The sequence below is a fragment of the Dermacentor albipictus genome, chromosome 9 (assembly GCF_038994185.2).
Source record: "Dermacentor albipictus isolate Rhodes 1998 colony chromosome 9, USDA_Dalb.pri_finalv2, whole genome shotgun sequence".
Taxonomy (NCBI): Eukaryota; Metazoa; Arthropoda; class Arachnida; order Ixodida; family Ixodidae; genus Dermacentor; species Dermacentor albipictus.
In genome coordinates, this window is record NC_091829.1 from 82538255 (window position 1) to 82552250 (window position 13996).

General features: G+C 47.4%; 1 protein-coding gene across 3 annotated transcripts in view; it reads left to right on the forward strand.

Moving 5' to 3' along the window:
- LOC135915000 (polycystin-1-like) overlaps positions 1–9820 on the forward strand; it is a 28376-nt gene extending 18556 nt beyond the window's left edge. The window contains exons 7-10 of one of the 3 annotated variants that reach the window (XM_065447937.1): positions 1233–1364; positions 1858–2099; positions 3842–4799; positions 7250–9820. In XM_065447937.1, coding sequence (XP_065304009.1) covers positions 1233–1364; positions 1858–2099; positions 3842–4799; positions 7250–9433 — 3516 coding nt within the window. In that variant the 3' untranslated portion in view covers positions 9434–9820. The remainder of the gene's footprint in view (positions 1–1232; positions 1365–1857; positions 2100–3841; positions 4800–7249) is intronic. The other 2 variants (XM_070524843.1, XM_065447938.1) reach the window with 2 other exon arrangements.
- The last annotated feature ends 4176 nt before the right edge of the window (positions 9821–13996 follow it).

Below are 13996 nucleotides of genomic sequence, written 5' to 3' on the forward strand. Positions count from 1 at the left end.
CATACGTGACGTCAGCACTGACTGATTCAAATATAGCGGTATACTAATAGGTCACGTGGAGGTTGCCTCAACTCATCCGTTTTGGCGCGGGTGGTTCAAAGTGACGCACAGCAATGGAACCATCGGCGGCAATTTTATATTGAATTACATAGGAAACGATGACGACTCCTAAGACAAAACTAGCAAACTATCCATCTGTTCCGAATTCATTTCTTTAGCGTCCTTTTAACTGAGACGACGCTCATAGGGCCCCAAGATGTTCACGTCGAATGTGCTGCACGCGCACCATGCAGTTACTAGTAATTGTAACTGTCTAACAAAGGGGATGGCCACAAGTTTACAGTAAATATGCACAGTCCATTGCTAAGCACATAGACAGGAAAGCGATCTTTTCCGGGTGTTTGTATCGCATGTTCTATTTCTATGGCGCAAAAAATTGATATCGTTCTCAAGAAATTTGTGGCCGGCATGAGCAGCGGGAAGGACTAAATTGGTCCAGTCCAGCACCGTACAGCATTCTCACATATTTCGCGCTTTAACGCTATTGGTGAGAACGCCGGAACGTAGAATATGAAGAAAGTAAATTCTTGCTTCTTTCGAGACTTGAAGTACAGAGCAACAGATTGGGGGAATCCTCTTGCAATCTGAGAGCAGTAGCATGTGAACAGCAACTAAATGGCAGCACGCACACGTCATTCTCGAACCTGTACTTTTGACCATCATTAACTATATCAAATGATACAAGAAGACAGAAGTTAACTGTTGTTTGCACTGCTAGTATAGCAGTTCATACTTATTCTGCATTTAGACCATTGGCTAACGATTTCGCAATCTGGCTACAGCAATGACATGTTTTCTTTTTTTTTGAGAGAGAGAGAGAGAAACTGTGGGCGATTATATGATAGTCACGATGTGCTATGTAGTTAAAAAAACATACGAAAACGTGTTTTTAGGTGGCAAGAATGTTCACATTAAGAACGAATACTTAAAACACGTACTATAGACGCACCTTTTTTGCTCGAGATAGTGAACTCTGCTTTTTGAACCTGCTTACTTTGTTCGATGCTTGGACCTGCCCATTATTGTGACTTTAGCAAGAAAGTAGGCAATGTTGAGAGCACTCACTCTGTGACTCCAAGCGAGTACAACTGTTACAGTGCACATGCCATGAATTCGTAGGCACATGTTTTGTGGAATAAACAAGTATAAGCAAGCTTTCTGTATCTCCGCAGGTTATCGAGATCACGGACGAGCTGCAGTATGGCTCCACTCAAATACTCAACTTCTTGCTTCGCGTGAGCAGTGATAGCGACAATGACAGCGCCACAATCCGCGTGCGCGTTCCCGGAGATCAGGACGACATGGTGCGAAACATCCTCAGTGTTTCGCGCTGGCGGCCGGTGCTTAGTACTCATACCACCTGGCACTGGCGACGCTGTTAAGTGGCAGCCAGTTTTTTTTACGGCACTATAAGTAGTTGTGAGCTGACAACTGGGCTATTGCTGGAACATCAAGCTCGAATAAAATGTGAAAAAAAAAACAGAAATGTCGCCATTAGTTGCATTTCAACGCCATGGGCAAAGGACACGACGGCTCAACCGCTACTCTGCAAAAGCACTGAATTATTCGCAAGAAATGACATTACTATAAGCTCACGCTCCTAGTTATGCAAACTAGTTTTCATGCGTCACATAGAAGGCGAGCGCGTTAGGGTGCGAATGCCTATTTGGCTAGAGAACAGCCACGATGCAACACCCACGGTCACGGAATCCCGACGAGGTTTACAAAAACAGCTTCAATTTTTTTTTAATTACTGCGAACGGGAATTTATTTACCTGTTTACGACGTGCTTCATAGATGGCGCTGTCCTGCCCTTGCTCTGAGTTCGGCGTTCTGAGCAGCGAGGACCTGGTGGTGGAGGCCCGGCCACAGCGCACGAAGTTGTGGAACACCAGCTACCCTCTGGTCACGTGGCAAATACGCGGACCCACGGCTCAGGATGCAGGCGTGCACCGCGTGCCACCAGGCTGCCTCGTCGAGCAGCGCGGGGCCGTGCTGCTGATGCCAGCCGGGTACATCACCAGGTCCGGACCCCACAAGTGAGCTCACTTGACCAAAAATCATTGTTGCTGATGAGATTTGTACTGAAATTCGCCTTCCTTTGAGCGCTGCGCTAAACTCAATCATGGGCTGTACTTTCCGCGGCAATGAATAAAGGAACGCGGGCGCGCGGAGGCAAAGAACGCGCAAGTAAGAGTGCTCCCCAAAAATAAAGTCCCACGTTCTCATCCGGGTGACCTTATGGCGGAGAAGAGGAAGAGAAGACAAACAACTTGTTTGCAACGACAAAATAAGGTGAAAAGATCACTGAATGTTAGATTTGACTTATCCTTCTGCCTGTCTGTTTTGTTTCTGGGCAAAGTCGAAACCACCACACGTTCAAGATACGCAGATTACGCGGAAGATGCGCTATTCCGATGAAGTTAAAGCGTTGTCAAACGTTGCCAGAATGCTTGTCGCAGATATGCAATTTCGGTAGCTCATCTGCACTGGTAGTTCTAAGGTAAATAAATAGATGACACAAAGTTGTCGGCGAGTGTAGCAGACGTCTATCTATACGTCAGGCATTTAACGTTGCTAGCGCCTTTAGTAGGCCTTAGTAGTTTCGTCCAGTTTTGTCACCTTCGATTCATTGACGCCTCCCTGTTGGCTGTATACCTATACTGAGAATGGTCATACAACACCACAAAACAACTTATTACACCATGCACAGCACACAATCACGGTTCCACCATAATTGTAAACTTGAGGGTGTTTCCAACAGAAAAAAATTGTATTGAATCGAATAACTTTAGATTCCAGCGCCTTGTGGCACCGTAACACCATCGTACTGTACTGTAAAAAATATTTTACTCAAGCTGCTTCTCCCTCTCACGCTCGCTGCCACGATCGCAGTTATTTTACATTTAGGGAAATATCGCTCTTATTGAATAATGGAAATACAACTGCTGTTGCTTGAGGTGTAAATGTGTACGTGCTTGCAGCATAATAGCGCGAGTGATATGGATTGCTACGAATAGATGGTGCATGTATCGTGAGGAAGTAGCTTAGGAATGGTGGGACTGGCTAGAATCACCTCCAGCCATATAACCTCGGTGACGGATCCGGTACATGATAGTATTAGAACATGTGAGCGTTTCAATTGTCTTACAGGTTGTCATATGCAAGACAACCTACATCAAAAAACACAAAATGGTGACATCCACAGAGTTCTTTTCAAGTAAACATGCCTTGCAGTCTTACCGACTACAATTTGAAAATTTCAATGTGTTCCGTAATATAATAAGATAAACATATTACTGGACAATGTTGTTAATTAGTTGATTACTTATTTTGATTTATCGCGCAAGTAATGTCCACCTCTTCGAATGTACCAGCTCAAGCACGTCAATTGTGCTATCTACCACAGGCAATCATTGAAATTCTTTAACTTCCTCACAGAAATATCTGGCACTATAACAAGTGATTGAAGAGTCAGCATCAATAGGTCATGCACACGGATGCACAGTCAATTGGAAAATGCTCAAACTAAGTACAAAAACAAGTACAACAGTTGCTCAGGTCCTTTCCGAGCAAACAAACTCAACAACAATGACCTGGCACCCTGTCAACTGAGCGCGCATGCATATAATGCGCATGCCATGCGGGAGGTAAGGGCCTCAGTTACACGGGGTGAGCATGTGAAACAAGAGCGAAAGATTGACAATAATTGCAGAAGTTATCCGATACTTTGCAAGCTATACGAGTCAATATTCGATTTAGTTTTAACGTGTCACTGCAGCATCACGGCGAGCGCTTGGAACCAGAGGCCCCAGGCGGAGGTCCATTTCGTTCTCACGCACGAGCTTTTCGAGGGCCAGGGTTTGAGGGAGCAGAGTGACCTCCCACCAACGAAAGGTCACTGCCAGGTGAATCCGAAGAAAGGCGTAGCTGTGAAGACCACCTTCCACGTCAGTTGCACAGGCTTCGCAGATCCCGAGGGAGCCTCCCTCAGCTACGGCTTCTACTTCTGCAGCCACGCACCCAACAGGCTCAAGGACTTAGAGGGCGGACGCCCAAAGCCGTGGCATTCTTGCACGCACATAAAGTCTAGCCTCGACGACGGCACCTTTGCGGGTGTCCTGCCGGCTGGGAACTCGACGGTGGCCACCACCGACTGCTCTGTGGTCGTGGTCGTCAACGACAACGTCGGGCAGTACGTCTACGACCTGCTAGCAGTGACCATCGAAATCGGCTCTTGCAGCGACATCACGCTGGAGACCGTCGACGACTACGCCAGGCAAAGCCAGCAGAACAGCCCGGACGCCATACTCTCGTACATCAAGAGTTCCGCCATGCTGTTCAACTCGGAGTTTTACAAACGATGCAACCGCCCCGGCAGACCAACTGGGACCACAAATTTGAGCCGCGACGCTGACGTCTTCGACGACTACATCGGCTATCTGAAGAACAGCCCCGTGACCACTGAGAACGAACTTCACAATGCGATCAGCGTCCTCCAGGTGCTCATCCCAGACAACAACTCCGCTACGACAGAAAACTTCACAGATGCGGTGATTGAGCTCATGGATGACTATGCCAGCGCCTTCTCCAAGCTGACTTCAATTGAGAGCAACTGGAGGATCGCGGACCTAACTGCCACCATTGGGGGAGAACTTATTGACGGACTGACCGCACTGCTTGACCTCAAGGCCCCTACCCCTCAGGAACTACCAGTAGAAGTACCAGGCGATTTCCATGTAAGTGGTGTGGTTTGCCTTAGACGGCAGACTTTAAATAGCCACGGTCAATTTGAAGGCAGTCAAAAGTAATTGAGGAATCGCTTTAACGCACTCTTTCAACAAAGCACCTATATACGGGTCGTGTAATGTCCTGTTGCATGGGCGCTTGACGTCTTTGAACACGTGATCCCGCAACCATTGAGTGTGCTCTGGCTTCCCTTTCACATACGGTAAACTATGTTTCCTTATGATTTAGTACTCAGAACGAAGTCTGCAGTGAACCAATACATTTTTTTTATTTCCTGACCTCGAGTCAACATGGGAAAATGTGTCTGCAAAAAAGACGCATTGTCGGGTCATTATCACAAATACAAGTGCAGTCCACTGCGACGATGCGTACGTACAAGCTTCGTTTGGTTGTCTCTTCCTGTTTCTCTCTTGATTTTGGATTTGCCTCACAGAAACTCATTTATTTTAAAGGGACACTGCCTGCAGAAATCACAATCTCTAGCTCTCGCTTACTCGTTCTGCAGGGTAATCGAACGTCGCAGTTTCCAGAAGATATTTCTTTCACGTGAAGCATGCCACAATTTGCGTCATATGTGCAACATGTTATTCTATACAGTCAATAAAGGTGACACAGACCAGTCACGATTTCGGTGCAGTTAAGTCATTCAACTTCACTGGCACCTCCTGAGTGAACTAAGTTGCCCTCAGGGTGCGTCGTATGGCGTCAGAGCCGGCAGCGCCATCTCTTGGCTTTCCGAATTGTAACCGCCGTAAATAGTCCGCCGACGGACGGTAGACAACTCGTGCAACCGTAGCGCAATGCCATAGCCAATTAGCTAGCGCGCGGCAGGTAAGGAAAACCCATTTTAAGTCGCGCTAGTAAACGTCATGCATTATATATGTCACAGTGACCTCACACCTATACGAAATTATCTCTCTCTCCAGCACAATTGCACTGAAGGAAGGCGTCAAGTGTATAGATATTGTCAGTAGCGACAGCGCCTCAGTTTCGGCATGGAAGCTTTGCTTGCAGTGAAGTTGACAATGAAAAAAAAAACAAAAAAGAAAAAAATGCTTCTTAACGACGCATGGCGTAGTAGGTGATGAGTGTACTCCTTCTCGGCTCGGAGCGCCGACTCAGTATGCCGCCGCGTAATCCACTGCTCATGGATAGGTTCATTTCACTGTCATTCCAACTATTCGTACGATAGCTGCGCCTAACAAGCATCATCAAGCATGAGGGCGCTTAACGATCCGCCTTACAGCCCTGAAGTGGTTGTTGCCCCTTCTTGTAAGCAAAGTCTTCTTTGGAGCTATCAGAATAATTTGACGTGCGTGGGATTTGGGTACCTCGCCAATCCTGGCTATTTGGCTATCGTCAAATCAGACATTATGAGGTCTTATAAGTGCACGTAGGACCAGACGCACATACATACAAACAAAGGCGTCAAAATGAAGCCTAGAACAAAAAAAACCGCACCAAGATATTGTTGAGCTTTGTACAGAAAAGTATTGTCCCATAACTGGCGGAAGTACGGAATGACGCACAGATGCGCTCGTTAATTCAAACTACGTGCATAATGCCGTAACCGCGAATGTGGTTTTACTCAACTAAAAAAAATGGCCCGAACCCAGAGGCTGTGCAGTCTCAAAATGTGCCCGGAAAGTATATACAGCAGTTTAACCACCAAACCACATGGCACACTAGTGGGCCAAAAAAAAAAGACCTTTTCTTTCTTGGATGTCAACCGCTGTTCACTCGCCTTTTTATTTTCAACCTAAAGGGCGTCCTCCGTCATGGGCCCCTCAATAAGCAAGGTCACAGATTCACTGACAAGTGCTTGGCAAACAGCATCATAGGCGCACAAAACATGCATAGTTCTGTCATCACTACGCTTTTCTCGTGCCTACAGACGAAATGGTCATTAAAGGGAGCGTTCATACATCCGACGTGTCAGCATCGTGTACCAAGATACCATGCATTGTGAATGTGCCGCGAAAGTCAATTTATGCTCATTTCAACTGATTCCTTGCCCATTGCCCAAGGATTAAGCAAGTCGCTTCTGCTCCTCCGTTTGAAATGGCTATGATAAACTCGAAACTTGCTGTTTATTCAAACGTCAAAGCGACAATTTTTCTAAGGAGCGATATTAATCATTAAGAACGGTTAAGAACGGTTTGTACGGCGTTGTGTATCTCACAGCGTGCAGGTTTAGGCTTCTGTGTGGGATTTAAAATGAAATTGGAAAATTCCTGCGAAGAGAAAACCGACAAAACATTGAAAATTCCCACCCGCATAAGTAGGTCACGTGTACGCAAACTTTTCTACTTGCTGCCCATAAAATTCTATTAGCAATGCTGTTGAGGTAAAAGGTAACCGTTAAATAGAAATACTTTTCACAAGAACGGGAAGCAGCAATTGCGGAACTTATAGCTGATGTTTGTTATTTCTTTTTCAGCCCGATTCCGAGTGCGGAACTGTGGCGAAACTGGTTCACAATGTTGCCCGAGTAGCCGCGGGTGTGTCACGCGTGGTGGACACCGAGCAGAACGACGCGAAAATCAACGCCAGGGACTACGAAGTGTGGATTCGAGAGTCTCAAAGACGAGGCTTCCTCGGCACATCCGGTGGCAGCAGGGTTCGCGTCGAAGGCAGCGTCGACGCACAAACGGCCATAGTGTTTCCGTCTAATCCATTTCGATGTCACGAGACGGCAAAGCTGATAAACACCCAGGTTGTAGGCGTCGAGGCGGCACGAGGCCCCGCAGAAACTCCCTTCAGCGTCCGTGTGCCTACGGAGAGCTACTTGAAAAGGCCAACACCACTCGACTGGGACGGACACGTGAGCACCTACGAAACATCGTTCTCAAACGTTTCCATGCACGTGATTAACGTGACCGAAGCAGGCGTGTTCTTGAAGATCGACGTGTTCACCTTCGACGCCCAAACAAGATTCGTAACCGCCGTCGTCTCTGGTCGACGTCCTTCCAGGTTGGACTTCCTCGAGCAGAACAGGTTTCATCTTGCAAGCAACGTGCCACACGAGAACCGAATCGAATTTGTCCAGAAGCCTGCCCTGGTCACGGTGGCTGTTATACCGCTTACTAACAGTGCGAAAGCCAGGTTACTTGACCCGTATCGCAGGAGGGGTGACGAGAACGGCAGCGCGACTTACACGATGAAGTCGCACTTCTACAGCTGCCTTTTCTGGAACAACACGGAACAAGCGTACTCGAGTTCAGGATGCCGCGTTCTCGCGGATTCTGACGAACAGTTTGTTCACTGCGCTTGCGAGCACAACTCCATTTTCGCGGGCGGATTGTTCATCGCTCCGCACCCGATCGACTTCACCGATTTGGGTTCCCTTCTGTTGACCATGTCGAGAAACGTCGTGATGGCCGTAATTATATCAGCGGTGTGGCTCGTCTATTTGCTGGTCATGGTGTGGGCTGCGAAGCAAGACGCGCTAGACGAAGGCGCCGCGGGCATAGAGTACCTCGCAGAGAACGAGCAGGACGATGCGTTTGGCTATCTCGTATCTGTGTACACGTGGTTCCTCAAGGGCTCTGGGACCACCAGCCGAGTACTTCTCGTTGTCCACGGGTCTGACGACGAATCCCGTGAAGTGGTCCTTCGCGACGGCGCGCGAAACCCATTGGCGCTTCAGGCCGGTGGCCGAGACTGGTACTTTCTAAGCCATCCGTCAAGCCTTGGAGATGTTGAGGCCATTTCTTTGACCCTGGAGCTGAAGGGCTACGAGACCTCCTGGCACTTGAGCACAGTTGTCGTGAGGGACCTTCAAACGGCCTCACAGGTGGTTTTCATCCTCGACGACGTGCTGACCCCGGACGCGTACAAAGGAGCTTCGACCTTTACCTTCCACGTTGCCGACGAGGGGAGTCTTCGCAACCCGTGGCGAATCTTCACCGCCAGAATCATCCGCTACTTTCGCGAGGAGCACCTCATCTTCAGCATTTTCAGCCGCTTGCCGACCAGCAACTTCACACGCAAGCAGCGTGCCTCTCTAGCCCTGGTGCTCGTCACCACGGGCATGATGGTGAGCCTCATGTTCTATGGCCTTGACGCCGACGAAGAGGAATACTTCAATTGGCGTTTCTTGTACACACTACTCGAGTTACCAACGCGGCGCGAGCTCGTCATTGCCCTGCAGTCAACGATCCTCGTCACGCCATTCGCATTCCTGGTCGTCTTTCTCTTAGAGAAGTCCCGGCCACTGGCATTTCGACGAAAGCCTACAGTGCCCAAGGTGTACGTCGAAGACGTAGTGGAAGACTGGGTTCACGACACGGACACGTCTACCGGTTCAGCCAAAACGGGACAGGTGCCCAGGGAGCTTCTTACCAGCAGCGTGCAGCTGCCGCTGTTCCCAACCTGGGTCTCCGTATTCGCCTGGCTCCTCTGTTTATCCGCTTCCCTGGTAGCCTCGGTGCTCGTCATACTCTACGGCCTGACGTACGGTTACCGTCGAAGTCTGTCGTGGGTGCGCTGCAACTTCATCAACATGCTCCTGGGCGAATTTGTGGTGAGCCCGCTCAAGATCCTGTGCCTTTCGGCAGTCATGGCTTGCGTGCTGAAGGCGCCTGTAGAGATGGAGAATATACCGGTGCGCTTTATAGAATAGTCGCTACAATCGATTTTTGGGAGTGACTCGGACACAAGATTTCAGTATAGCTGCCTGTTGCGAATCATGTGACTATGCTGGAATCACGGATCGTTCTTTCCCTCGATTCGCCTTTTACAGTGCGCTATGCAAACACTCAATGGAGCAGCATGCATTGTCTTCGCTTGAACATACACCCTACGAACGTTTCAATATTTGAATTGTGCTGCACTATGGCCGACGTAGCCGTGGCCAAGCTCAATCTGTGGACACGCAACATATTCGCTTAGACTCGGGTCAGTCGCACAACTCATGTGCTACACCGCCTTACAGACAGCTATTTTGGTGACCAAATTATGGATATCTTTCTCTTGGCTGGCAATAATAAAGTATATTGATTTAAATGTTCCTAGGGGCTGCGCTAGAAGGAGACTGCGAGACCTTTGTCTTCAACGTAATGACCATTTATTGCGAGCGACATCATGCTAGGACAAAGTAAATTGATAAATAAAAAGCAGGGAAGTTAACCGAAACTGAGCCCGGTTGGCTACCCTGTATTGGGAATGAAAGGGGGCAGGAAACAATTAGGAGAAGAAGCAAAAGTCCACTGCGGATATTGACGACGTGGTAGCAGTTTTCTGCTATATATCACTGACGGTCACTCATACGGGATCGCAGGCGGCCACTCAATCCGGTAGCTTTCCAAGTTCGCAGCAGCGCTTTTGTGGCCTTTGGTAGCTGCGACATGCGAGGCGATGGTCCCAAGAACTTGTTCAAGGTGAACGGTTTCCTATCTAGCTGATTTATAGCTGTGCAGAGGTCGTCTTCCATTTTTAAAAGATGGGCAGTAGCGCAGTAGGTGTTCTACTGTGTCCCCGACACCGCAGGCATTGCACTCGACGCTATCAGCCACATCAATCATACACGTGTACGCATTGGTGAATGCAACGCCCAAGCGTAAGCGGTACAACATTGTTTCCTCACTTCGCGGGAGTCAGCCAATGTGCGACGTGCTATAGTGCAGACGAAAGAGAACGCATATTAATCACGTTCGACAGAACGAACAGACGACAGCAAACCGTCACCGTCTGGGGAGTTGTAAATCCTGCACTTTAAGTGTCGATATGCTTAAGTAAAAAAAACTGTGCGATTGCACAACTATGTAATACGTGTGGGCAATGAATTTATCTTGGTGGGTTCCAGTTGAGCGCCCAGGAACACAAACTCATTAGCCTATGGTGCTAGCACCATTTCGGTTTCATTTGTCCTCAAATCTAGTCAGAAACAACAAAGGTGTTCCACTTTCACCTGCATTATGTGACGCAAGTTTCTTGGAGCTTTGTTACGTGAAACTCACATTAATTGTTAGAAATGTTTGGTGTGGAGTACCGAGTAAGTAGGGCTAGCTGCAACTTCGCAACTCGCAAAAAAGTGCCCATTTTATGAAGAAGATAATTGACATGTGTTATTAATAAATTATCCTGTCTTCACAACGCATTTATCTTTAATTGAATATACGAGGCGCCAGCATCTCCTTTCATGCATTTGACAGAAAAACATGATTTGTGCTGCTTTCATTGTCCCATAAGAAACTGTGTATCTGCTATATATTAGGCTAGCTGATTCAAGGCATTAGCAATGAAAAATAAAAGAAGTAAAATAAAATAAAAGAAGTGTATATGTCCCATGGATGCCACCATCCCTGAATAGTAATCTTCATTGATTACCCGGTGCGCAACCTTTTAACTTTGAATATCTAGCGTGCCGAATTCTATAATTAAAAAAAATCCGTGACATCGGCTGGAGACGTTCCTCTGCACCTGCACGTCGTGCATACCTTAAATGCCGTTGGGTTGAGAGTTGCGCCGATTTTTTTTACAAATGAATTTCTTCATTTCTGTGAAACCACATGCGAGGGGAAGCACAAAGTGTTTGTTCCTATTTTTTATTGGCCATATTAAGGTACACAAAGCTAACTGCAAATATGAGTACTATTCTACGTACCCTGCACTGCTTTTGCACATGCCCCCCACATCGGTTCAGACACTTGTCCCATCGCAGAATCAAATTTGAAAAATGTTTTGTATGTAATCCACGCCCGCCGCCTCCCGAACGTTCTTTGTGATGCAAGTCTCCACGGCATTAGTGAAATCACAACACCACCACCTCACACTTTTGAAAGCGCAACACTTATCGCCATACGTGGGCTGCATTTCCTTGTGGATTTCGATTGGCGTTTTTCCCTTGCTCCGCAGAAAACTAATCACACTTCGCTGCTATCACCATGCCGTGTACGTGTGAGACAACCGCCGTCTTCTGCTCATCTTGGGTACTAGGCGCGAACACACACAAGACACAAGGAAGGAGATGGGACAGAGCGCTCTCTCCCGTCTATTTCCTTGTGTATTGTGTGTGTTCGCGCCTAGTACCCAAGATGAATTGTCACAAACTCGCCCAATCAGACGTACTGTTAAGCCATCTTCAACAACTGACGGCAGTGCCGTGCCGCGCTACTACCAGCATATAAGGCCAGGCCGGTCCAAGGAAGGTCCAACGCTGGGAATTGATATCGACTTCGCATTTACAGCCATAATTTGGCTAACAAAGATGGAGACGACGACTTTCTTATTCGCCCTGGAACCTTGTCGTCTCCATATATACTTATTGGCCACATTTTCTTCTGATGTAAATAACGGAGTACGCTGAGCATGCCGGTAATTAGTGGCATGCGACGCCGCCGAGAAGTCGAGCATCGTAAGGCAGGTTCCGGCGTGAGATGTTGCCGTCGCGAAAACGCTTTCTTTGAGCGGGTTATGTGATGGTTGTTAAGTCGTTATGTATTGTTCGACGCACAAGCTTCACCCTTAACGAGCCGTAAATACAGCTTGATCAAATGTCGCTCGCATTCATCCGTTAAGGTAAGGCCTAGCACCGTCTTCGAGTTGGTGGGTATGCCTGCTAATGGCTGATCTGACGTGAAGCATCAGCCTTTACGATAAAAAAAAATGGCAGGTGACTCTAATCTTAGACCTAGGTGTCTCTTAGTGGCAGTCGCACCTCGACATTGGTGCTCGTTAGGTTAAGCAAGCGAACGCCTTTACCCTGGTGTGATGTTCAAGCGATAAATGAGGACCGCCGAGAAGGAAGCGCAGCGCGCGCCACCTGGTGGGCAAGCGGCGCACATGGCACACCTTTCGCGCCCTCTCCGGTGCTTACGTCAGAATATGAAACGAGTGTACGCGCACAGCCGTTGCGAGCAAGCGAGCGAGCGATTCAGCAGTTGCCCGCCGGTTGAAGAGGTGAGAGACAGCAGAGAGCGACGTCACATCCGCTGTGCTAGGCAGGCGTTCAGTCTATGCCAGGCAACTGTTTTCCAATATTTAGCAGTTTAATTACCATGCCACCTTCTTGTGTCACACGTCATTAGTGACGTCCTTATTTCTGCTTTCTTATACGGGGCTCGCAGGAATTTCGTTAAAGTCGTGCCCACGTGGCCGGTCTCCAAACTCTACGATTCTGTGCTTTAGTGTACGATGATCACTGATTTCTGATAATTTTTTTATTGCCAGGCCCCTCAGTAATTCAAATTGTGGCTAAACTTATGTTCTCATATCATCACTACAACAAAACCCATAAATTCTGTACTGTTTCTTTTGCTATTTCTTTTTGTCTGATCTATCTTTAATTGCCTCGCAGATGATCTAAAGTGGTGAAATAGAAGTGTTGCGCAAGAAACAAGAGGGTCAATCAACGCATGTGCCACTAAAAAGATTCCTTTTATATAGTTGAGCTTTGACCGTACGGATTTGAAATGAACCATTTTTTATTTTGTAGAGCTCATAGCCGAGAAGGTAGAAGCGGAGGTAGGGCAGACAATTATCATCGGTACATTGCCGTCTTCGAAGGCTGCCACTCGTGTTCCCCAGTGATTGCATTAATAAATGCGGCTACGTACATAAGTGCAATGAACGTATTGTTAGGGTGATTCATTATTTCACTCGCGAGATGCACAGTTTGCCTCTAATCACATGTGAGCAACAAGCGGGGGCCTTTCGATTACAGCAGCGTTCAACAACCGCTTCGTTCAACTACGAACGGCTTCAGCATTGACGCCGACACGTGCTCATGCGTGGAAACTATGCGCTCCCTAAATGGACAGTTGTACGCTAAAAGTCCTTATCTATGTGAACTCTATCCATGTAGTGAACTGTGCGCAATAAAATATCACGAGCAATGATACATATGCATTTGTGTGTATGATCTTCTGCTCACTGTTTCGGAAGGTGCATGGTAGCGAAACTTGTACACGTGACCTAAATAAAGTAACCAATCACACTGACTTGTTCAAAAACTGTTATTGATTTTGTTTAAGAAAAACTGCTATAAAAATACTTCAGCAATCGCTAAACAGTTCTCGACTACCTTAAAGTTACTCTCTCCCCTTTTTCGCCTCACTCATTGCAAAAATACAGTAAATAGAAGGAGTTCGCTTGGCATTTTCACTGCGGTATCTGCAACCTTTGACTCATTTTTCTTAACTAAGAATTTCTTTCTATTATTCTTACATAACCTTCCCTGTTTTTT